The 25,611-nt window shown below is 33.2% G+C and overlaps 4 protein-coding genes across 4 annotated transcripts; all 4 read right to left on the bottom strand.

Annotated features, from left to right (window-relative positions):
• Positions 1 to 1,219: 1,219 nt before the first annotated feature.
• LOC143577239 (NAC domain containing protein 50-like) lies at positions 1,220 to 3,731 on the bottom strand. The gene is made up of 4 exons (XM_077061126.1): positions 3,501 to 3,731; positions 2,561 to 2,838; positions 2,258 to 2,443; positions 1,220 to 1,788 (listed from the first exon to the last, which is right to left on the bottom strand). The coding sequence occupies exons 1-4, from the start codon at positions 3,688 to 3,690 to the stop codon at positions 1,579 to 1,581; spliced, it is 864 nt and encodes a 287-aa protein (XP_076917241.1). The 5' UTR covers positions 3,691 to 3,731; the 3' UTR covers positions 1,220 to 1,578.
• A 7,817-nt stretch (positions 3,732 to 11,548) lies between these two features.
• Positions 11,549 to 12,576, bottom strand: LOC143577240 (zinc finger protein ZAT5-like). The gene has a single exon (XM_077061127.1). The coding sequence runs from the start codon at positions 12,392 to 12,394 to the stop codon at positions 11,549 to 11,551; it is 846 nt and encodes a 281-aa protein (XP_076917242.1). The 5' UTR covers positions 12,395 to 12,576.
• A 4,293-nt stretch (positions 12,577 to 16,869) lies between these two features.
• On the bottom strand, positions 16,870 to 17,448 carry LOC143577231 (miraculin-like). The gene has a single exon (XM_077061123.1). It carries the CDS (start codon positions 17,446 to 17,448, stop codon positions 16,870 to 16,872), a length of 579 nt encoding a protein of 192 aa, XP_076917238.1.
• A 2,747-nt stretch (positions 17,449 to 20,195) lies between these two features.
• On the bottom strand, positions 20,196 to 21,693 carry LOC143577238 (miraculin-like). The gene has a single exon (XM_077061125.1). It carries the CDS (start codon positions 21,563 to 21,565, stop codon positions 20,975 to 20,977), a length of 591 nt encoding a protein of 196 aa, XP_076917240.1. The 5' UTR covers positions 21,566 to 21,693; the 3' UTR covers positions 20,196 to 20,974.
• Positions 21,694 to 25,611: the final 3,918 nt, after the last annotated feature.

Here is a 25,611-nt window from a genome sequence, read left to right as displayed (position 1 = left end):
ATACTAAATATATAAATAACAGGATTAATTGCAGTTTTGAACTAGAGTAATTATGTTATAAAAAATAATATAATGTAATATTAATTACTCTAGTTCAAAAGTTATACTGTAATAATAGTAATTACCATTGTGTTAGTATAATTACTCTAGTTATTTGAACATTTCTCACAATAAAAGCTATTTGTCTTTGATATAGACTTGAGATTTTTAACAGTAAAACGTAACGTCTAATTACGTGAATTCATAATCAAAATGATGAACTTTAAACTCTTAGTCTTTATAACTTAAAAATCTTAATTAACATATTTTTAAAAATGTGTGTGTTTATATATACATGTGATAAAAATAAAATATATAACTTGAATTCGAATTTCGAATCGAATTGAAAATTATAAATTCGTAATCAATTCGAAATTCGATTACTAGATCGAAGAATTTCGAGTGATTGAAAGCCAAATTCGAACCTTTAAATTTGAATGTTATTCAAAATAAATTCTAAGTTCCTTGAGTCTGATTTGAATACGGAAACATTCATGAAAATCTAGATATTTATTGATAGTTTGCATAGATTCTTATAAATTATCATAGGAATGTCTTTACGTTTAGAAATACCTAACACTAGTGTAAATACTTGTAGTGGCTCTATTTGTAACCCACTCAAGCATCAACATCTCTAAACCTTCTTGTTACCGTGTAAGAGCTATAAAAAACATAGAAATACTTGTATCAAACAATCTAGAGTTTTCTTTATTAGTCGTTTGAGTTGTTGCCAAAGTTTGAAAAAGAAAAGGGTTGCTTAATTAGCCAAGCCTATTGAGCCCGCCTTGTTGACACTTTATTTAGTCAGCCTATACAAAATCCACCTATTCTGACCCATAATATAATCCAACCAAAATCGATTATTTTACCAACTTTTATTAGAACAAGTCACGCGCCCTCTAAACCTACCTCAACATCCACTACGAAACTAAATCTTCAATTGAATGAGGAAAACATATTTACCAAACGCCTAAAGAAAACCTTTATTTTTTTTTTACCATCTATAAAAGAGGAACATAAATTTGTCCAAAAACCTATGCTGTAAATGATGCAGATTAAGCTTATTTGAGCACCAAAGAGAGAAATATAGTAACCAAACAATTGGAAGTTTTAGACTAAAGCAAATGACTTAATTAAAATAAACTCAGCCCATTCTAACATTTGTCTAAAAACAAGGTACATATGCACAAAACAAAGTACACCTTGATAGCCATCGGGCCACAAAACTACACGACATGAAACTACCTACACGCACCTTTTCAAGTCAACGTTCTCCTTGGTTAACACGTCAATTTGGGACTAAAGAATGTTGATCATCGCTTGGGCACGCGTCACTTCAATCTTCATAGTCTCTCTTTGCATTGAAACGTCAAGCAACTCGTTTTCCAAGTTGTTAATAAACTTTAAGTATCCAGGTGGCACAGATTTTTCAAGAGAGGAGGCGTGAAAGAAGGGTTGACCGGTTGGTTGACTTTTACTAGCTTCAAGAGACAGCAACAGAGGAAACTCCATGAGTGCAGTTGGATCTTGACTTGTGGTCTAGTCTTCTGAACCGTTTCCATTGCTGACATTAGTGGTCGGGTCAACACTCTGCTTTGACCTTTTGTTGTGGAACAGAGAGATGGTTTCTAGCTCAGGCCCGTGATCTACAACACAATCTTCAGACCTTTCAGGTTTACAGACGTACAAGACGGTTTGTAGGTCCACCATTGGCTCACTTCTTAACGGGATCACGTCGGCAGCAGGTTCCTGTGAAAAATGAGTTTCATATGTATGAGAAGACAAGTACACAAAGGTATTTTGGTAAATTGCGCATGTATGCACACAAACTACAAGTCACAACTTCATTGTAGCATTTATGACATGCATCAACAAAAATAAACAAATTGCAAGGGTATTTTGGTCCGCCAGTCAGTCAATGAATACAGTAATGTTTCGGGTCATACATTGCAATTCTTGCATGATGGATAAAAAGATCATTTTAGATATCAATTATCAAATACAAAGGAACTTTCGATGGCACAAGATCACAAGGGTATTATGGTAATTTGCACATGTATGCACACAAACTTTGAGTTATAGCTTCATTGTATCATTTACCATCTACATAAACCTTAAGGAATGAACTGGTCCATAATATTTGTTCTGATTTGAATGTGCAAGGATATTTTAGTCATTTTTCACATATATAGCAGCAAATATGAATGAAACATAATACCTGCACAATGCCATTTCCTTGAGGCTGAGACTCATCACCGGGGGACATATCCTCCTCGGTCTCTCCACCGGGAACATAAAGGGCTGCATCATCTTCCCATTCTTCCTCTAGAAACGGTGCATAACGGTTACAGTTGGGCGGTCCTAAACCACTCTTCTGAAATATTCTGCATAGCACAAACATATCCTTTTCCGCGACCCACAAAACAAGAGCACAAACTACTTTAATAATATAGATTCTAACTATCTATATAACTGCATACAAAGACAAATACAATAATAATGACTGAAGCAGATTTCCAACCTGCAATATGCCAGCTCTCACCAATTCTTCATCCACAAGTCTGTATTCATGCATTACGCAATCAGTTTGCTTGCCATTCGGGGACCGCCCACTATGGAACACCAGTGTTTTCTTCATCCCTATAGTTTCAGACTTATGGCGAACGGCCCGGTCTTTTCCGGTTGCTTTCCAATAGCCTCTACCAGTAGTACGGTTCAACCGTAAACTGTTGCCATATTTCCTGTCTACAGGGCTAAAGAAGTACCATTCAAGGTCTCTTGTCTTCAAGGATGAATAATCTAACAATTCATAAATTACATAATGTAAGAATAATATCTTACATGTTAAACCCTAACAGGTACAGAACAAACCTAGTTACAACAATTTGGGGATGCAAACGAGTCGAGCCAAGTGTGAGCTCGACTAGACTCGAGCTTGGCTTGTTTAACTTATAGAGAGCAGCTTGAGCTCAGCTCGTTATTATTAAATAAATAGATATTAATTATGTTAAATAAAAGTATATATAAATAAGATAATCGTTTAGGCTCGCGAGTTAGCTTGAGCTCGTAAGTGAAGCTCGAACTCGGGCACGTTAATTTAACAATGTTATATTTAGAGTAACAGAAAGGCAATCAGCTCGTTTCGAGTTCTATTTCTAAAGCTTGAGCTAAGCTCGTTAAACTTATAAAGAGCTCAAGCTCGTTTCGAGCTCTATTTCTAAAGCTCAAGCTCGGCTCCTGACTAGTGAATAAACATATACTCCATATTAGTTATAGCAAAAAAAAATCTAAACAAAGGCTCGTTTATTAAACAAGCTTATTTTTAGGCTCGAACTCGTTTAAGCTCGGCTTGAATCGAGTTTTTCGATCTCGAGCAATTTCAACTGAAAAAATTGAAAACACAAATAAAATTCAACAAATCAGAAACAAATATAAAGCAAATGAATCCATCAAACTACTACCAGCAAGCTCCCATGGCTCCAATTTGTAAACATCCACTTCCGAAACAGCTTCAAACCGAAAAGGCTTTCCACACACCTTCCGCCTCAAGTAATACCTCACAAGCTCCTCATCCGTTGGATGAAACCTATATCCAGGTGCTAGCGATGACGTCACCACCGGTGGCGCCACGATCATCAACTCATTACTCATTTTGGCGCCCTAGTTTACAGAAATTAGACGTCTGATTAATAACATTATGAGGAGTGTAAATGAAGCTACATGATGAATGGATGCTTGTTTAACACGGAAATCGAACACACTCTTTTTCTGCATTTGTGTGTTTCGTTTTGAGCAGCCGTGTTCGGTTCAGTTCGGTTTGGTTCGGTTCGGGTATTAGCATTAACCCAACCTAACCGACCGGTTATCGATTCGGTTCGGTTAATTTCGGTTAATAGCCGTATCATATTTGGGCTAAAATTTTGTTTAAATATTCATGAAATGAATGCGTAACTACATGAAATGAAAGTATAAATATATGAAATTGAGATATTAGTACATGAAATGAAGATATAAATACATGAAAATGATATTATTAAACTATTAATACATATACGACATAAAATAAAGGGAAACAAACTTGAAAATATAAAAAACATGAAGAGTTTGGTTCGGTTACGTTAGTTTTCGATTCGATTTCAGTTAACGATTTGGTTATTACTCACCCCTATTTGAGGGTTTTCATTACGATTTTGGTTCTTATAGGGAAAAAATTACTAAATTCAGTTCATTATTCATACGTCGGATGTACATGCTGCATTGGCACATGTAACATGGTTTACATTTAGAGGAGAGGAGTTAAGGCTTGGAAGAATGGATTTGGCGTTCCTTGAATAGTTTATTTATGGTTGTTGGGAAAGTGATTATAACTAATCTTGTTGTACGTTATGTAGTAAGTATGTGATTAATTACATCATTAGATTCAGGGCGACTTCGAGAAGAGGAATTTTTTTTTTGTTAAAGGCGAAATTTTTTTTGGGGCCTTAAGTAAAAGTAACATTTTGTTGACTTTAAACAAATTAATTTTAAGTGGGCTTGTTGGTTATGATTTGAATTGTGTAAAAAACTTTTATATATAAATAAACTTAAAAATATCTCAAACAAGGCTAGAAATCACAACCTCTTGGTTAGATGTCATACCTCTTTGTCACCAGACCAAGCTAGTATTTATGTAATTGTGTTGAAACATTGATTATACACATTTTTTCATAAAAATACATATATTTAAAAAAAATGGGCCTAGCGGGGTGTCGAGTCTGTGGCCGTCGACTACCCTGCCACACCCTTGGGCCGGGCCTGATAAGATTTATTGCATTATTGTATTTGTTTAGGGATTATAAACATCTAATCTAAGTATTTTATAATTTAATGGGTTAATAGTAAATTCATGAGGAAGTCTTGAATTCAAGTTTTACATTTAACAAAAATCCATGCTCGTGTTAAAAGAAAAGAGTATACTATAAACTAGGTGATATTAAACCTACATTTTACTACGGAAAAGCGACGAATTTTTGTTACATTCAGACTTAAAACTATCTCTTAATCATTAAGAAGTTATGAACTACTTAATGACCATTAAGAGTCTACCAAACAGTCCCTTATTAATGTTAATTAAAGAAATAATACAAACACCATTTGGGGTTTATTTTAAGAAAAAACATGACCCTTTATAACTATTAATTTAATAAACTAAGTTAACAATTCTATATCAAATAAAAAAACTAAAATAAAATGTACAAAGGTTTACCTAAACTTGTCAAAAAATTGAAAACAAATCAGTAGCATTTTGGAGTGTAAGTGAAGCAAACCTATTGTCCATCGTTCAAGAAACGACTTGACGTTAATACCAAAGCCTATTCATAACTTATTTGATTATTTTCTCTGAAAACATAAATAATGACTCTTAATTACGACCAACTAACACACTTTGCCGATTTGTGATCACAGGATTTAGAAAACCTCAAATCCACTAAAAACTTACCTTGTGTCAAGCTTTATCTTTATAATATTATATTTATGATGAGGAAAGTGAATATGAGGTTGTTAAGCGTCTAAGCTTAGATGTGAAACATTCAAAATTACGTCGTTTTGATCAATTATTACATTAAAGCCATCCATTTTTATGTCAAATTTCTTTAAATAGATTCAATAAAACATGCATAGAATATGTAAAAAAAATTATAATAATTTTGCTTAACTTCCCTTCTCTTGATTCACACATCATCTTCCTCCGTATATCTTCTTTCGTAATATTGTCATATTCATTTTTGTATATATAATTTAGAGAACTATGAAAATCCCCACTCAATGTTTTAAAACATTATATTAAAACAATTCAATAATTAGCTAGTCAAGATTTAAGAACAGAAACATACTTGAAACTTGAATTCCATTGACGAATACTCGATTTTAGTTTTGGATTCAACCAATTATTGTATTCAACATATAAGTTAAACAAAAAATAATAATAAACAAAGGTTTCAACAAAATTTTGAATCTCATTTTGGGTGGTTTCGTAATGATACTGTAGAGAAAAAAAAGGAAGTTTTAATGTAAGATTAATTAAAACGACGTAGTTTTGAATGTTTCACATCTAAGCTTAGATGTTTAAAATCCCCATATTCACTTTCTCCATTTATGATTACATATATATTAACTCTTCAGCTATTCGATATGCATTTAAACAAAATAATTGAGATAATAAACAAAAAAAAAAGTTGACAAAAAGATTATAATAAAATAATAAAAGTGCCAAATTTAAGTTTAAAAAGTTTCCAACAAGTTTAACTTGAGCATTCTTTAATTTGTTAAAGTAACAAGTTGCTTCAATAATTACTAATCCATCACTATTTAAGAACAAATGAATAACTTACACTCTTACACAAATAAACTTATTCAAATAAGTTAAAAAACCATCTTCAAATAATCTTCTTCAAATTAGCTTATATAAGCTAATAAACATAAGCTTAAAAAGCTAAACAAAACACCAAATTAAGCTTATTTTGTAAAAAAAAAAAACTAAAAAAACTATAAGCTTTGTTAAAAAATCTAGGCCAATCACCCCCCTTAAGTAAAAAGCTTGAAACGAGCCGACTTCAAGCTCGAGTACTGCTAAGTTAATTAATCATGTCAGGTTAAATAGCATAATTTTTAATTATAGTTTCAGCTTCAAAGAGCACGTTATCAATGGATGTCACCACCCCCCCCCCCCCTCATCTTAGGGTCGGACGTGCGACCAACAATTGATACCACATTTGTAAATAGATCAGAGTTAGCGGATTAAAGCGGAAAATATGTTTGCATGGATTAAAATAAAATATTTACTTAGCAAAACACGGGATTATAAAATATCCGGTTAACGTTTACAAAGATTACTTGTTTATACAAGAAACCACCATTCATATTTTAATATTAACAAAATGATCTGAGCCATCAGATCGCCTAGATGTCACTTCGTCCTTTCCAAGCGGCTAATTTTCTTTACCTGTAAAATGTTTAGAAAATACGTCAGCAACACATGCTGGTGAATACACTGACGCATAAAATATTTTCTTTACTTGATTACCCCCTCGAGACATAACTTAGGTTCGGCCCATCGTGGCTAAGGAATAATCAAGTTTTAAAACAAATCACAATTATAAACTTAAGTTCTACACAAACCACTCAGCAAACACCTCAGCGTTCGACATTAGTTAGGTACCAGCAGTATACACATTACCCTCATTCGGACGTAAATTAGGTTCAGCCCATCGTGGTGGAGGCTTATGACCAGGTGTGGCGCGGTGTGCCCACCGACTTTTTACCACATATGTAAGGACCAAAACAAATGTACACGACTACCTGAGGGTTAGCGATTACTTTTGTTTATAATGTTTTAGAGATACGTAATCTCATGTAATCAATTTGTTTGACACATTTAATACAAGTTTATAAAGTTGGGCGTATTCACCTTTCTTTAAAAAGATCAGCTTCAATACACTGATTGGTTCTTCCTTAGCTATCTCGGACCAATAGTACGAGTATAACTTTTTGTTAATACCAGATCTTTAATCCGACTTAACACCTCTAGTCTATTTTGTATAATATTTACCTCAATTATATTTTATTTTTAAACCTTATGTTTAAATATACTTTCTTTTCTTTTTACAAGTTAAACCTCTAGTTTTACTTGTTTTACTTTTCTTAAACTCTACGTTTCTTCTTCTTGACAAAACGTATATTTTACTTTTCTTATTATTTAAGAATAATAATAATAAACTTAAATAATATTATTAACAAAGAATCACATTATTTTTATATCTCCTTCCTTTATATTTCTTTGTTATGTTTTTTTTGTTTATTTTCGAGGTATTGAGTATACCCTCGACTTAGGGTTTTAAGCATTTTAATATTTTTATATTATTTTATTCGGGCATTATGCCTACCTTTGTTGGCTAATAAAAACCCTAGATACTTGGGCAGCACTTCGACGCCTTCACGCTTCGCGAGACATCTTTGATCAACAACTCCTTATCACGCAAATCGAGGCACGTCGTATTTCAATCTTGGTTGGCACGCACTTCGAGGCAGATGTCGGGTCGTCTATTGGCGGAACATGCTTCGAGATATTGTCGTCGTCGGTGTATTGCACGTATTTCAAGATAACTCCGGTTTAGGCTCGGAAAACGAGGTAACTTGGCACGATTATCGAGATAGAGTGAGGGAGTATGGTTTTTAGAGAGAGAAAGGGTTGTGAAGTGATGGTGTGATGAATGAGAGGGCTGGATGCCCCTATTTATAGGCTGAGTTCGCTAGGCCATCGCTATACGCGATGGTCTGAAAGAACCTCGTCGCGTATCCCAACGTTGATGAATCACACATAGGGTTGCCACGTGGCGGACGCTGGTGACACGTGGCGAGACATACTGCCACCTGGTGACACGTGGCGACACGTGTCTCGCTGTCAGATAGTGTTATCGCGATACGCGATGACATGGGCTCTAAGGCCGTCGCGTATCCCGATCGGCCAAGAAATCAGAATTTTCTTTTTGGTCCTTTTACTTTTAAACTTGGTACTTTTGACTCGATGATTTCATGATGTTACAATGGATATTAGGGATGTTCATGAACCGAGCCAAACTAAACACATGCTTACTCATACTTGGCTTGGTTTGAAACCGAGCTGAACCAAACAGTTTGGATTTAAGGAAACGTGCGATATGTTGATGCTTGAACTTGGTTTGGTTTGAAACCGAGCGACTTGGTTTGTACAAAGTTTTAAATTTTAAATTCTAAAACTCAAAATAATATTAAATCAAGTCTTTTAAATCTAAAATGTCTAAAACACAAAGTTTACATTAAAAAAAAAAAGAAAGAAGCATACATAATAAGTTCAACACGAAACCAATCTAACTCAAACTCAAGTACAAATTAAGTTCAACTACAAATCCAAAACACAAATCACGATTGAACTCATGTCCACCACGTTCGCTACAATCATCTCCACGTCCACCTACAAAGCGCCCTCATCCTACACACACAAAATTAAAATTAAAGAAAATGAGAACAATTTTACATGATGTTAAACGGGTCACATAATGGAAGTTTACTTGAGATACTTTCCATTTCATTTAATTGTTAGCACATCTCTTAAAAATTTAGAGTTTATGTAAAGAATACTATTTTTAATAAAATTTTAACAATTAATAAATTGACTCGAGCTCCATTTAAGCTTGAGCCCGAGCTAAAGCTAGTTAAGATTTAAGAAACCCAAAGTTTCTAACCGCTCTAAATGATTTTGGTCGCACAACATAGATCTATATGCATCTTTTAAGTTTTAACCACCAAATGTTTAAATGAGTTTATAACTTGCATTAGTCAATAGAGTTTAGTAACTCGCGTTAACCATCAAAATACGCATATGCTTCGTGTTCACAAAAAGAGAGTTTGCTAGCATCTACGTGTAACGAGCAAAAACAGTCCATAAAATACGCACGTCAAGTTTTTGAGCAGCTGCGGTAGCTGACAGACGTTTCAGTATACGTATTTGGTTTTCTACAGAATAAGTATATATGCTAAATTATCAGGACCACTTGACAGATACTGCAGTGAGTAGTTGGAAGTATCTGATACAGTTAAAATTAGTTATCAATTTGTTGAATATATATTCATGTATCTAATTTGGTTGTGCTGAATATATTCATCCATCTAAAAGATTTGACTTAAGAATTATGTTAATAGGTATTACCGGGTCCGGTTCCGGGTACTGAAATGAATACCCTGTTCATACCCTACGGGTAGGGTCGGGTGCAGGTTCAGGTATTATAAAACCCGGGTATACAAAAACCCGGTTACGGGGTTTTTTTAGGAGGTTCTGGGTTTGGATATTTTGTGCATCACTAGTTCACTACTTGAGAGTTAAAAAAATTGATCCAACTCAGCCTAGGACCATTTAAAACATTGAGGCCCTAATTAGGCCCATATACAGAGACCATGTTATACCGGTTCGGGCCATAACAAATAAAAAATATAACCCAACTCGGCCTAGGATCATTAAGGCATTAACCGGTGTCATTAATTGTCTACAAGTAAATAAACTGTTCATATGTGAACAAAACCAATTTTGAGTGACTTGGACAAACGTCACAAACCTGTTACATAAAAAAAAAAGTAGAAATATGCAAATACTCGTCTTTAATCAAGCTATATCAAAATCTAGTAAATAAAAAAAAAACTCAAAATGTACGGGGTACGAACTTGCCAATTTGTGTATTAACACATGCAAAATGTCACTATTAATTAATATGTAAAACACTAATCTTTGTACAAGCCAAGTTTATCGGAAAATGAGCATCTATATGAGTGCAAAAATGATCGATAACAAAAAGATTACGAATCTACAGAGATCACGTTATGCATATCATGTCAAGACTAGAGAGTAGAGAGTCCGTTCGAACAAGAAAGTCGAGTTGAAGATCGGACTTTAGGAATTAGTCGATGCGAAGCATAAACCATAAAATTGGTTATTATAGTATACTTTTGCCAGATTAAACATGGTGGATTGGTGGCTTGTGATGAGCCTTTTGAAGATGTATGATTGTCACACCATGACACTAAGAAATCACATGATTTACACGTGCAATTGGACCACATTATGATTTTAGTTATTTTAGTTGCACATATTATGCTTTAATCAATGATTAATATAAAATATCAAATTTAATGAAAATAATTACTAAATTCAACGATTTTGTGTATTAAAAAGATAATTTTGTTTAAAATTTTAAATAAAGGTTTAGTTGGCCTTAATAAATATTATATAAGTCATTATCTGTTTCATATATAGAAATTTATACAATAGATAATGCGTAAAAAGCGAAAACCTTGGGTAGATATTGTTTAAATTTTTTTCCCTTGTTTTATTGATATATTCTACTTCAAAATAAAAGTTACAACTTTGTTGCTTAAAAAACATCCAAACACCCAACGCGATAAAAAAATGAACCGGTCATTAAATCGGCCGTACTACTTATCCAACCACAACTGGTTAGCCCAACCAGCACTAGTTCAACCATGTAAGCTAGTCGAACCGGTTAGGTGTCCGGTTACCAGTGCGGTACAGTCTTAACACCTTATTAATACTATTAATTAATTAATAATTAGTTATTAATTGGAAGATAAACCCTTTTGACTTTATGATTAGGATGGTAATGACAATACCTTGCCAACCTATCTTTCCTCACTTGAAAAACAAGAAATCCAATAATAAGAGATCATGAACAAGAAAAGAATGCCACTTTCCACAAACTTAAAAACATAATTAAATTCAAGTTCAATTAATAATGTGACCCAATAATCAAAAGAATTTTAAATTTACATCCATAATCATATTATATAAAAAAAACTAGAAATTAATTTGTAGGTATGATGAACAATTTCACATCTTACCTTCACAATATTAATTAAATAAGTAATCAATTATCATACAAAAAATATATGTATATATATAATCATAATTTGCAACTTTGTAATATTAGTAATGACAATCCACTAATGTTGATGCTGGAAGGTTAAGATCCAAATCCAAACACAACCCATCATTGGTTGACTTTTGATCATAATTTCGATCGTCCGCCACCACGGACAACGTTGTTGTAACCGGACTATAAGGTATCAAAGACAATGTGGTGTTTGTGTTGGTGTTTGCGTTTGTGCTGGTAATAATATTGCCACGGTGTCTCCGCATGTGTCCGCCCAATGCTTGTCCGGAATTAAATTCCGCGCCACATATCGAACATTCGTGAAGCTTTGATGAAAATTTCTTGGAATTGGGTGATTGAATCCGTTGGTGCATATTATGAGAAACCGAAGAGGGTTCATCCTCGTCCGAAAACAACGCTTGTTTTTGCGTTTCGGGTTCGGTGATTCTTGGTTTCTTGTGGCTTGCGCGATGGCCTCCGAGCGCTTGAAATGATGAAAACGTCCGTGTGCATGTTTTGCATTCGTACACGTATGTTGATCCCGTTAATCCGTTGATGTATTTTTTGCTGTTAAACTTGTAACAAGAGGATTCGGGTATATTAATAATATTGTTGTTATGAATGTCATGAATGGGATGAATATTATGGCCTTTGGAGAGAAGAATGAGGCAGTTTGCGGTGTCTTCGTCTTCGGTTGTGGTGCTAGTGGCCGGAAAATCAGAAGATGAGGTTGGAGAAGGGTTGTAGGAGGTGGTGGAGTGTGTTAGAATGGTGGGTCTTGGACGTTTTGTGCGTTTGCCTTTGAGGATGTTGGGAGGATCGATTCGGCCGCCTTCGTTGTCGTTGCCGGAGGTGGTGGCTGTGGTGGTGGAGGTGGTTTGGAGGGTGGTGGGATCCATGGGTGGAGGAATGAGAATGAAAGAGTATTTGAGGTGGTGGTGACTGGTGGATATATATATATATAAGGTTGTGTGTGTGTGGATAAGAGAAGGTGGATTATGACATGATGTGTGGTAAGTGTGAATTAGTCCACTAATATTCTTCTTAATTGTCTAGCATTGGATTGGTTTATAATTAGAAATAGAGAGATGGTAATCTAGTTTTTATTATAAGAATTTTTGTTGATTTTTTTCTATATTTTGGATGTGATTTAAAACAATTACAATAATAACAACAATGTCTCTTTTTCTTGGAGTGAAGGATACAGGCGCTTATTAACATCAGTATGTTTGTGTTAATCGATTACAAAACGACTTTCTCTCTACTATACGGGCGTCACATTTCTCTCCACGCTCTCTTGACAACCGGGCGTGCTCTTTAATGGCATCTGATGCCCTCTCATCACCATATATCAATAAAAATGGTGTTTCATCTAATGCGTATACTCGGATACACCATCTATACGCATGAACACACAATATACTCGGATAAATTAAACATAGTATAATAAAAATAGTATGGAGAGCAATTTTTTAACATTACCTTTTTTATTAAAACAACACGTCGAATGCTTATATAGATGTTGTGGTTCTCAACATACTAGAATGCGCTATATGTGCATATATGTATGTACTAGCTTAGTGCTATATGTGCATATATGTATGTACTAGCTTAGTACCCGTGTATTACAATTTCTTAATTCTTTATCTATATCCTACAATGATGCATTGCATATACCAATGATATATTTTTTTTTCAAAAATATGTAAATACTATATAATTGCTTTCGAAAATACATTTGTTAGTATCTAATATAACATGACATGAAAGATCCTATATTTTTAGAGTGGATAAATAAATATCTATATATATACTATATACATAATATATATGCAAATTATGACATGTTCATTTTAAGAGTTTTAAAAATCAATTAACTCATGGTACAACATTCAATACCTCTAGGATAAGGGCAAACTTTTTCAATAAAAAAAATGCAATCAGTTATTAAATAATATTTACAACATTGGCCCCTTCACTCAACTTCCCACATAATTTTTAAACGTTAATAACTTTTTCGTAAGTTTATGAAACTTTCGTTATTGGGTTAGCCATACACTTCACATGTTTCTAGCGATTCACATGGCATCATTAAATGATACAAGTCTTGGATAAGAATCTATAACGCACTAGAACGCCCTTGTTGACGATCCTTTACTTCGACAGCATCTAGGGTTCCTCGAACAATGTGATATCTCACACCAAGTAAATCCTTAACCCTCCCCCCTCTTACTAAGACTTTTTTAAAAAGATATTGCACCATAATAGTGAGTAAATTTTTCGCTTTAATTTGAGTATAATATTGTTATAGTTTTTTTTAGTTAAAAAATAACATTTTATATAGGGGCATTTGCGGTCTAATTTTGATGGTTTTTAAACTTAACCTTAGGTCAAACTGTTAGTAACGGGTTATTGTTGTCTAAAACTGAAACCGAAACATTGAAGGATGAAAACGACCAACCAAAAGTTAATGAAAAAATCAACCGTGAAATTAAACCCGGTTTCAACGGTTTCAAATCGAACAACGGACACTCATAACCTTATTACATAATTACCAAGGTACGTGTTTCCGGCTGCATCGCGCTGACATATATGTATGTATAGAGAGAGAAAGAGTAGACATTAGAGTGAGTGCAAGAGAGATTCCAGGGTGGTTGGAAGAGAAGCAAGGCAAGCCATTACTTCACCACCACTCTCTATTGCTAGCCTGTTTACACGGATTCTCCGCTTCTTTTTTTCTTTTCTATATTAATTACTATTTTCTAAACACTCTACACCTATAATTAATATACCAACCTTTGTTATTTATTTTATTCATAAAAAAAACAATAGAATAACTAAAAGTATACACATAACATATGGTGGCGGTAAGTGGTTATAGGTGACTAAAGAGGTTGTTTGAAAGCGGCGCGGTGATCGGAGACGGTGGTGTGAACAGTTGCCGATGATTGTGGTTCCAGTGATCATATTAAGTTAAGTGTTAACCAAGTGTATCCTTGAGTGCAACATGGAAAATGTTACCCAAATGGGACGAAACAATCATCATAATCATTAACTGTTTAAACTAATAAAAACATTATTTTTTTATTCATTTCTTTAGTTTAAAACAACTAGAAGTCTATATTGAAATCTATGCTATCTTAATAAACAATTAATACCAGCATATGTAACGAATCATTTCATGTGCATTTAACCCTCCACATTATAGTTTATACAAGCACTTTACAACTTTTTAGGCACAAAGCACAACTCTTGATCACCTAGCCCAATCATTTGCTTCTACTTCACTACATACCTTCCTAAAGACGTGCATTCTTAATGTTATCTTATTATATCTCAATAATCGCTTTTACATTAATACTCACATGATGTCTTAGCAAAACCATTTGATTCCATTGAGCTTTATCTCCACCAGCATGGGAGAACAAGTGAAGATTTGGGCAGGAGCCTACAAGGTTTCAAGTTTGAATTCGATCCCAGTTAGGTTTACTGTAATGGGCCTTCAGGCTTCAGGTGATGCCTTTTCCTTGGAGCAGGAGATGGTGGGCTTGGGGTACCCAATGCTGTCTACGATCATAGGCGTATGTGGTCATCTTTTGCCATTGGGTTACCCCAAATAGTCGGACTTTATTCGTTGGTTATTCAGAAAAAAAAGTAAAACTATATGATAATTGCTCAAATGTTGTTTTCCCCAAATGGTCGGAGTTCACTACCCGATTCATTTATGGTAGTCAATTAGCTCGTTATCAAATCGACAACTTTTAGGGTGTAAACATTACATTTTTAGTGAATGAAGTTGTGGGTAACATTATGATAAAGATAAAGTTTTAAAATAACTAAATTTTGTCACTTATGATGTAACCAATTATTAATTTTAATTGCCTATCATTAATTTTGGTTGATTGTTCACAAGGTGTGGCAAATCTATTCCAAGTTAATAATTGGATATTACATGCTATGCTAATGAATGATTGAGGTGTTTGATTGGTTGTGATTATGTGTGTGAGGCACGTAAACGCACCAAATGGTGCGTGTATGTAAGTTTTAGGCAAAGCAAAGAATGACTTTAATATGGGTTTCCTTCTTTCATCACCTTCTCCCCACTCCTTGTAAACCATTTTTATTCAAAATCTTTATATTATATTCAATTACTTTAGAACCCCTATTTAACCTACAATCTATACATGTATGTTCATTTGATGATGATAAGGCTTTTTAAATTGTTATTGTATTGCAACTCGCTAAAACTCGAGTTGATTTGGCTTAGCTTATATTGGTGTATGTGGCTCAGTTTGAAGAATATTAATGGGATATCTGGACTGGTTATATATAGCACGAATAATGCAATTAAATATTCGTTAGTTTAGTAAAACAACAAGCTTTAAAAAGTCAAGCATTTAACCTTTGAGCATTCAGACGTCTAAACAGTAAGCCAGTAAAATAAAATAAGTCCTATTAATAAGATCTTATTAAATTAATTGTTTGATTTCTACAAGTGAAAAACTGAACTTTATTGAAATTATACATACTTAAAGTGTTACTATTTTTATTAGTATTTTACTAAGTAAATAATTTGTAATTAAGTGGATTTATAGTTTTGTAATATAGTTTAATTAGTTTTATAAATTACAAAGCAAATTTAAATTTTAAAGAAATTAAAAAATGTATAAAAAAATTACAAATTCAAAACCGGGTATTAATACAGGGTTGTACCTGGACACATACCCGGTTCCAATACCCGAACCCGATCATACCCTACCCGGGTATATAGGGTTGGGTTTTTCTCCTCAAAACCCTACCCGATTTCTCTCAATACCCGATCATACTCGAAACCGGTTCATACCCAAACCCGGGTATTAGAAAAAACCCAATTTGTGCACCTCTAGGTTACACTGCCACTCACCCAATTATTCATGCACTCCCAGCTCAATTTCTAGCAGATAGAAAAATTAAAATTAAAGTTAACATTGTTAATTTAAGAGTAAACTGTTATTTCTGTTAATGTAGTTTGCTCACTCGTTATTTAAACCAAATTTTCTCGTCATTTCCGTTCTCGTGATTTCATTTTCTTTCCATTTCAGTCCAATTTGTTAACTCCGTTAGCTAACTTCCTTATTATTTTCCCCTGCTTATTATATTCTTCCTATTCTTATTTATAGTAATAAATAATGTGTTAAATACAATAACTATAACTAATATATAAGACATCTGACTACAATTTAATTGTTAGTAATTTATTGGTATAGGTAATTTCAAACATATCATTTACTATTTCTAAATCTTCATTACTAAGTATTTAATATGTCTTGTATTCAACTTATGTAATAAACCGTTTCTAATCCAGTATTACATATAGGCGTAAATTAAGAATTTATTATGCTTTGATGAACTTAATCTTGAGAGGCACGTCATCAGTTATGGACAAAACCTTTCTTCCGTTTTCAGCAATCGTGACACCAAAGTGTCCCGTAGGAGTTCCGCAATTCGCACACACCTTAGGCCAGTACACAAGCTTGTAACCATCTTTGTACTTCTCTATCTCGAACCAGTTCCTCGTGGTATCTTCACCGGGGTTTCCTAAGACTCCATAACTAGATATGATCTGCTCCCAATGATAACCATCGAGCGTCCACACGTTTGACTGATTACAAATTCTTGAACCCGAGAATACAATATTAAGATCTGTGAACTCTTTGACGATACGTTTATTAGGGTTTGATGGTGTGAATGTTAAAGGCATGGGATGATCTCCTTTTTGGTTTGCTTGAACTACATCAAGTGGACACGCCTCGTTTCTTATGCTGGCTAGCGTTACGCCAACCCCGGCTTCATCGAGTATGTAATATTGTGTTCTTGACTGGAGCCATTTTCCATTAATATCAAGAATTGGATTTGGCAATGACTTTCCTAAAGAAAGCCAGATTGTTGACAAAAGAAGTAACACTATTTTCATCTTGTGAAAATTATTTTGGAATAAAAATTTCACGAGAACATATATATATATATATATATACATATATATATATATATATATATATACACATACATACAGGGAGAACATTATGTGGTTTATTTAACATAAATTAGAGAATAGTATATCTAATTAATTACAAATTCAATTCTGTATATTCATTTTAATAATATAGTTTCATTACAAAAATTAAATTGGCATTTTTAGTCTTTACAAGTTATTACAATCTATCTTGACATCACCAAATCAAGTTTGTTGGAGTTAATCCTAAGTTCACATGTCAAACACGTCAAGATTGATACAAGATTAGTTAGAATTTGAATTTGAGTTGTTTAGTTGGTTAATTATGCTTGTCGATTTTGGGTATATTTATTTGTTTGTATAATGAGTGTTAGAATCACAATGTAGTATGTTCAAGTTTAAATATTAGCTACGTTTCAACGTTTGGGTGTAGAGTTTACATATGAGTTGATTAATAAAGAAAAGAGTCGTGAGTTTATCGCAAACCAAGTTGTTTTGTGTTCATTGATCAAGATGTGTTTATGTGTGTGCTCTAGGCCAGAAATTGGTATCAGGGCAAGTTCTTCAGACGAGAGTAAAAACCAAGGAGTGATCAAGTTCAATAGCCGACCAACATCATTTGTCGAAACACTTTTTGAAAAAACGAACCCATCAGTTGAATCACAATAAGCAACAATCAATAATAAAATCAAAGTGCAACAACGACCAAGAAGAGATCAATAGAAATTAAGAACTCGTAAAGAATCGAACTGAAATCGATTAATAAACATGTGTGGAATCAAGAAATCAATTGAAGAACAAGAAACTAACTTTTGAATCAGATGTGTGATAAACAGATCAACAACCAAGAACATGAGTGGTTCAAAAGAAAACGTAGCGATCTATATCAATTAGAATACAAGAAAACTGAGTGACATGTGTGAAGGTGGAGATAGGTTGAGTAGAAGTGAAAAGGAGATATGTGTGATACGAAGATCTTATGCGTGTAAAAGAAGATCTTATGCGTGTAAAAGCTATGTAAGCCGATCAAACATGTGTGGGAAGTATTATTCGGCTAAATAAAATCTGTATGATACCGTTGTGATATGAAACCAAGATATAGACTTGTGTGGAGAAGTTGAGAGAGTGATCGGTAGGCGAGCAAAGGATAACAAAAAGTATGGCAGCAGGTGTAGCATGAGTAGTGGCTATACCCGCTAGACAGTAACAAAATGTTCTATAACAATGCCCAAAATTGACTATCAAAGACTGTACGATTTGGTAGATTATGGTGGAATCGATCTTGTAAACTTATGGTCTATTGAATATGACGATTAGGGCGTTCATCTTTTGCACAAAAATGCAAAAGATGTATGGACATTTACCCGAGACCAGTTTCTCGGGTAAATTGGACTTTGTTCTAAGACGAATAATAGTGAGTCAATTGTTGAGTTCTCTGACAAACTAAGAAGAAAAGTCGCCAAGTTCGAGAGTCTTGGATCGAGTCTTGATAATGAAGTAACCATGAAAAATTGCTCAAGTTGTACCCAAATAAAAACTTTAAGTCGTGTTGGTATCAAACACTACTCATAAATTGAGTCCATGTCATTTGAGTATGTTGTTGGGAGATTGGAAACATACAAAGGGTGAATTAGAGAACAAGACTGATCAAGTGAAGATCATAGAAATTTGTTATGTTCAAAGGATGATGGGCAAAAAAGATCAAGGAATGGTGAGTTCGATCGAGATCAGTATGGACGAGGACAATGATGCGATAACCAAAGACAAGGTAGAGATCATGGTCATGATAAAGGATGGGAAGGTCAAGTTTAACCCAATGAAAATCGAAGTGAACAAGTTAATTACAATGATACTAATAGAAACATAAAATGATCCAATGGTCATTTTGTTGTTGAGTTTCAGGAGCAGGAAGACTCCGTTTTATGTTACGCTATCATTAGACTATGTGTTGTAGTTGAAGACGATCAACGAATTTATTCTATCACATTACATCACATGCCGCTAACTAGACCATACCCTTCACCCCTACCCAGTTGTGATTTTGTTCACTTGAGCTTGTTGTGGTAAGTTAGTCGTTAGCGTTAGTGCCCTGTATCCATTCACTCCATTAGCCAGCTCACACTTGCCCGTTAACGCCTCCCATAGTTGGACCATGTTATGGTATTTGTGATCTATGTGGTAGTGAAAAAGAGCCCCCCCCCCCCCCCCCGGTTTGAAATGGCCACAATGCACCCGTCTTAGCAATATGTGAACTTTGACCAATATCGTTATTTTCTTGGAATTTTCTTTTAAAAAAACTTATAATAACAACTTGTTTAGAATGTGGTTTGATCTTCCAACTTTCAAGTCCCCTAATTTTAAAAAGAAACAAAATATAAGCATAATCGAATAAACAATAACTCTAAAATTATAAACAAAGCCCAATGCTACTTCCTAAACTCCTATTTCATCCCAATTCTCTCTTTTAAGTTTCAAGTTCTCGATATATACAAAAATTGATTATTTAAACAATTAATTGATATCCATATAATTACAATCTTGAAGCAGGTGGGTCTCGAAACTTTTATTATGAAAATAACTAGAACCAATTGTTTGGAATTTGCCAACTACACTAGATTGATTTGTTGCATACAATTACAATCAAAGTTATATTATTTGTATCAATTTGACTATTAAACAATTAATTCATTAATTATGTGCTACCAATCCCAATACCACTACAAACATAAAACTATTAATTCATTTATTGCATGTTACCTCTCACAAAACACTACAAATGTAAATAACTAGTTCATTAATTGTGTGTTCCGGATTGTATAAAATCACAAGTTCAAGTGTCACATGACACAACTCAATTCTAACCTCACCTCACCTCACCTCACCTCACCTTTGTTCATAATGCGTTTAATTTCTTCACCGTTCAAACTTCATAACCTGTAACAAAGTTAAGAAAATGATCTTGGGCTCACTTTTTAACTTGGGTTTTTGGTTAGGTAGTGGCCTTTTAAGTTTTTCATTAAATAGTGGGATGATCCAAACTTGAGGGGTAACAGGTAACGAGATACATAAAATTTAAAAAAAAGAAAAAAAAAATTCTACTTAGCCGGAAAAGTTGAGGGGCAGCGGGTGCTACCCCTCCCAATACACTAGATCCGATCCGCCCATGCTCTTAACAATCATAATGAATTTATTATTTTATTATTTTTTCAACTTTTGTCGCAAGAAGCTAGACAAAACAACCACCAACACCAAACACGAAAAGTTACATTAAAGCTACGTCAAACACCCAATAAATGGAATGTAATTTCTCGCGGCCGATGATTAAAAAATAACTTAAAACTTTCTGTTCATATAAATTTCTGGTTTTGTACACATTTCCTTTGTAATGTTGTAAACACATATATATTCAAAATAATTCAATTACCTTAAATCACTTGAACTATATGTTTATTAATAATATTATAGCTAGGCATAAATTAAGAATTGATTATGGTACAAACTTAAACTTGAGAGGTGGATCAGTTATAGTCAGAAACTTTCTTCGGTTTTCGGCAACGTTAACACCAAAATGTCCAGAGAGAGTGTAGCAAAAGGCACACACCCTCGGGTGGTACATAAACTTGTAACCATCTTCGTACTTCACTATCTTGAACCAATTTGGCACGGTTTCTTCACCAGGGTTTCCTGCGACTCCATTACCTGATATAAACACAATCCCATCATAACCATCGAACATCCACACACCTGACTGATTACAGATATTTGCTGAACCTGAGAACACAATGTTAAGATCTGTGAATTCCCGGATGACACTTTTCTTTGGGTCGGACGGTGTGAATGTTAAAGCCATGTTAACATCTGCTTCTTGGTTTGCTTGAACTACATCAAGGGGACATGACTTGTTGTTTTTTATGGTGGCTAGTGTTAAACCGATACCCGAATCATCTAAAACATGGTATTTTGTTCCTGACCGGACCAATTTTCCGTGAATGTCACGAACCGGATCCAGTAATGGTGAATGACCTAAAGAAAGAGAGATTGTGGAGAAAAGAACAAGTAAAAGTAATACTGTTTTCATCTTGTTGCGTGTATTGCAATAAACATCTCACGGCTACATATAGGAATGAAATTACATATGTGACATATATTTTAGGGAGAGAGAGTATAACATAAATGCGAGAGAGAGAAAAATATATCAAATTCAAACCAATTTAAAATAATATTAATAGACCGTATATATTTATTTTAAAATAGTTTGAATTACCATTAACAGTCTTTATATGTTTTGACGCAATCATTTGGTTACGTAGATGCATATATTTTAATATTTACTGAAATTAATTATTATTATTACCAGCTTTTGAGCCCGTTACTAGAGATGAGCTTTTTTTTCTAAATACACGTAGCCGTACCTGTTCAGTACCCGTACTTGTACCCGTACCTGTACGTGTCTATTGGGAACGGGTATGAGTACGCAAATTTACTGATTATAGGTAAGTGTATTTTCGGGTACAGGTACGGGTACAAGTACGGATATTACGGGTACTGGTACCCGTTTAGAATATGTAGGGGTTTTTATTATGTTTCCAACACTTACGACTTAACTTTCAAGCAAGTTTATCAAAACATAATATATATTAATTGAATAAGTTCATTCTCAATTTATATGTGTATATTCATATATTGTGTATTCGTATATTTTATTTTATGTATATGTAATCGTGTATATAATTAAATAACATATATTAACTTTCTCTCTTGTTTTTACATAGAAATTGAGGAAGCAATAAACTAAAAAAAGGAAAAGGACATGAATTTTATAACATGGTTGATTTGTTTCATTTTTAGTTTTGGTATTATGTTTTGGTTGCGGTGTTACGATTTTGGTATTATAGATAATTCATTGTCGGTATCGTACCGTTACCGATACCTAGTTTAGTGGAGATTTTTTTTTAAAAAGAAAAAGAGGTACTAAAGCGAGTACCGTACCCAAAGTACCTGCACCCGTACCTGTACCTATACCCGTACCCGTACCATATAATTCGGGTACGGGTATGGGTACTAAAATTTACTGATTTTAGGTACGGGTACTTTCGGGTAAAGGTACGGGTACAGTCCCGATCTCATCTCTACCCGTTACACACGAGATAATCTACATAATTAAGTTACAAATAAAGCAATACATAATGTATATTAAAAAAATGTGTTACATCTATGTTTGTATCATTATACATAAATTGATTCTATTTATTTCATAAAATATTTTTTTCCAAAAAAAATGACCTTAACAAAAAAAATGCACGTGCAAAAACATACACAAGAACACTCCGTCTATTGAAAATTTATTCTCGATATCATGTATGTATAATTGAAAGAAATTTGATTATAAACCAATTTCGGAGAATACTTTTCATATAATAATAGTTTTGAGCTACACCATTTAAAAGATTTTGATAAGGTTGAGAGACTTCTCGACTTTGCCAATTGACAAAAAAAAAACAGGTTAACCCGTTCAATTTTGTAAATGTTTTGCTTCACTTGCGTATAATTTTGTACGACATGCTTCACATACAACTTTCTAATCGTTATTCAAGAAAAAGTAAATACTGACAAATGTTTCTAATTTGATAAAAGTTAGAAGTATTCATAAGCTTGGAGGTGGCATGCCGAATCTTTTGACTATTTTCAAAAATATCACTAAAAATAAATTCAAAATTCAGTCACATTTAAAATTCTAACTTTCATTTGTTTTACATTTCAAGTCAAAACTTTGAACCCGTAACAAGTTTGATGATAAATCTATTTGCATTTTCAAAATTTTAAAAATACTCAGATTATCCATTTTTTACACCTAAAATTTTTGAGCCAAATGTTGTTAATTTATACCGAACAATTTATTTATCAACATTTAACCCGTAACAATCTAATTTAAGTTTCACCAAAAACTCGAAACAATCCTTGATAAAAAAATCCAATAAACTAAATATGGTAAACTTTATTATATTTGAAAGTGATTGGTATATACTATACTTACAATTTAACACATATATGTATAGTTTACTAAATTAACCGAAAAATTAAATAGATAGATTTAAATCATATATTTATAATTTATATATTTATATGACAATGTACAAAAAAAACCAATAGATAAATGAATTTATTATAAAAAAATGAATCAACTTTTAGGCATATATTTATATTTAATGATTAAAAATTACTTTGTATATTGAAAGCATATTAGTGTTTTTTTTTGTTTTTGTTTTTAATTTACAATCTTTAACAATATACATAATATAATATATTAATGATAACATTTAAAATTATATTTTTTTCAATATTTAATAAACATGGTTTGTTGTAGATTTTTGGATTTCATCAATTATGTTTTGAAACATATTATAACAATGTATATTAGTATAATATGTAAATATTTTTTGTATAAAAGTGTATAGATATAAATCAGCTGGATGTATTTATAGGGGATCTGGATAAGAGTATAAGACTAATTTGGGCATGATTAAGTCAGCTGGATGCCTGGCAATGATATCCGATCTGGTTGTCATCTTTGAATATGAAGTTAGGCATGTGATCATCTACTTAAGTTAATATATTATTTAATGAACATGATGCAGTTTGTACACGCTACATTTTCAAGTTTTCCCTTTATAGTAGTATATACATATTTGGTCAAAACCCGACGGCAGGGCAAACTAGTTAGTAATTTTTAAATCTTGATTCGAACTTATTTTTTAGATTAATAATAACGATAATAAAAGAGCAAGAAGTTCTCAATCAATCTTGATATCATCATAATTCTTAAGTCAACAAAACACCAATTCTTTTTCGAATCTTGAAATCAAGAAACTTTAAGTTATTTGCTTCTTAAGCAACATGAGTTGTGCGTATTTGATTTAAATCTTGTTTTCATACAATTGAAGATGAATTCCGACTTCTAGCAACGATCAACAATATTCTAATTGTTTGTGTCATTAGTTAATAAGATTTTAGCGAAATCAGATTTAGTTAAAACTTAAAACCAAATGAGAAATTGGGGAATGTATTAACATTGAATCAAGTTAAAAGGGGTGGTATACACACATGATGAAATCTCAAGAGTTCTAGTTAGTGGTGAAGCCCCTAAACCATACAATCTCAAACGGGGTACAACCCTAACTGGGTCAGGGCGAAGCCTCGATCAACAGGCTCAAGAGGTTGAGTCGTTGCTAGAGGTCGCCGCTGATCACATTTGCTATGGATACATACTATATTGTTTTTTTAACGACAAATTTCGTACTTTCCTGGACTTGAACCCAGGATCTTTAGGTGTTTAATAGGATTTGCAACTGCCACTAGATTACCAACTACACCCCATGACTGTTTTGGATATGCATGATTGGTTAAAAATTTGCATTAAACTAGATTGTGGCACATAATCATACAAAATACATATGTGCATCAGTGACTATTAATATAAGTGGCAACCTATGTCACAAATTGTAAAGTTACTACTTAGTTGTAGTAACTAGTACCTTATTTGCTTAGTGATAATTACGGTTGGTGCTAATTACAGAGCAATAGTTTGTACTCATCCACGAACGGGATATTTCATTCCAATCAACGTAGACAAACGAAATGTTTTTACCTAATAGTTAGACATTCACGATTCTTAAATATATCAAAGTTTATTGAAATACGAAACCTACACGATCGAACTCATAAACTACAACCTCTAAAGTGTCAAAAATCTCATACCAACTTTTTTGCTTTGAAGTTGAATGGAAAACCCAACTTAAATTTTACTATATATTACAAAAGCAAAACATATACATAACTTTAACGTGATTAAATAATTTCCAACATTAATTGTAGGGGTGGCAAAACAAATCAAGATGAGTTGTTTTTATCAATATAGATAATTTTTAAAATTAAAATAAGTCAGGATGAATTAAAAAAAATTGCAAGAATGTCAAGATGAGTTGAGAAAATGCTAGTGACTTTTGGTTATGGGTTAAAATGGACTAAATTAAACAAGCTCCATCCAATTTATTTCAAACAAAACCCACGAAACCGAAAACATTGAAAACGAAACCGACCAAATTGAAAAAAAAAAGCATAACCGAA

Source organism: Bidens hawaiensis, unplaced genomic scaffold, assembly GCF_021521415.1.
Source record: "Bidens hawaiensis isolate Kalapana, Puna unplaced genomic scaffold, B.hawaiensis_p1.1 tig00028495_1, whole genome shotgun sequence".
In the NCBI taxonomy this organism is placed as follows: domain Eukaryota; kingdom Viridiplantae; phylum Streptophyta; class Magnoliopsida; order Asterales; family Asteraceae; genus Bidens; species Bidens hawaiensis.
Note: the sequence above shows the minus strand (reverse complement) of the source record. Positions and strands in the feature narration are given on the sequence as shown.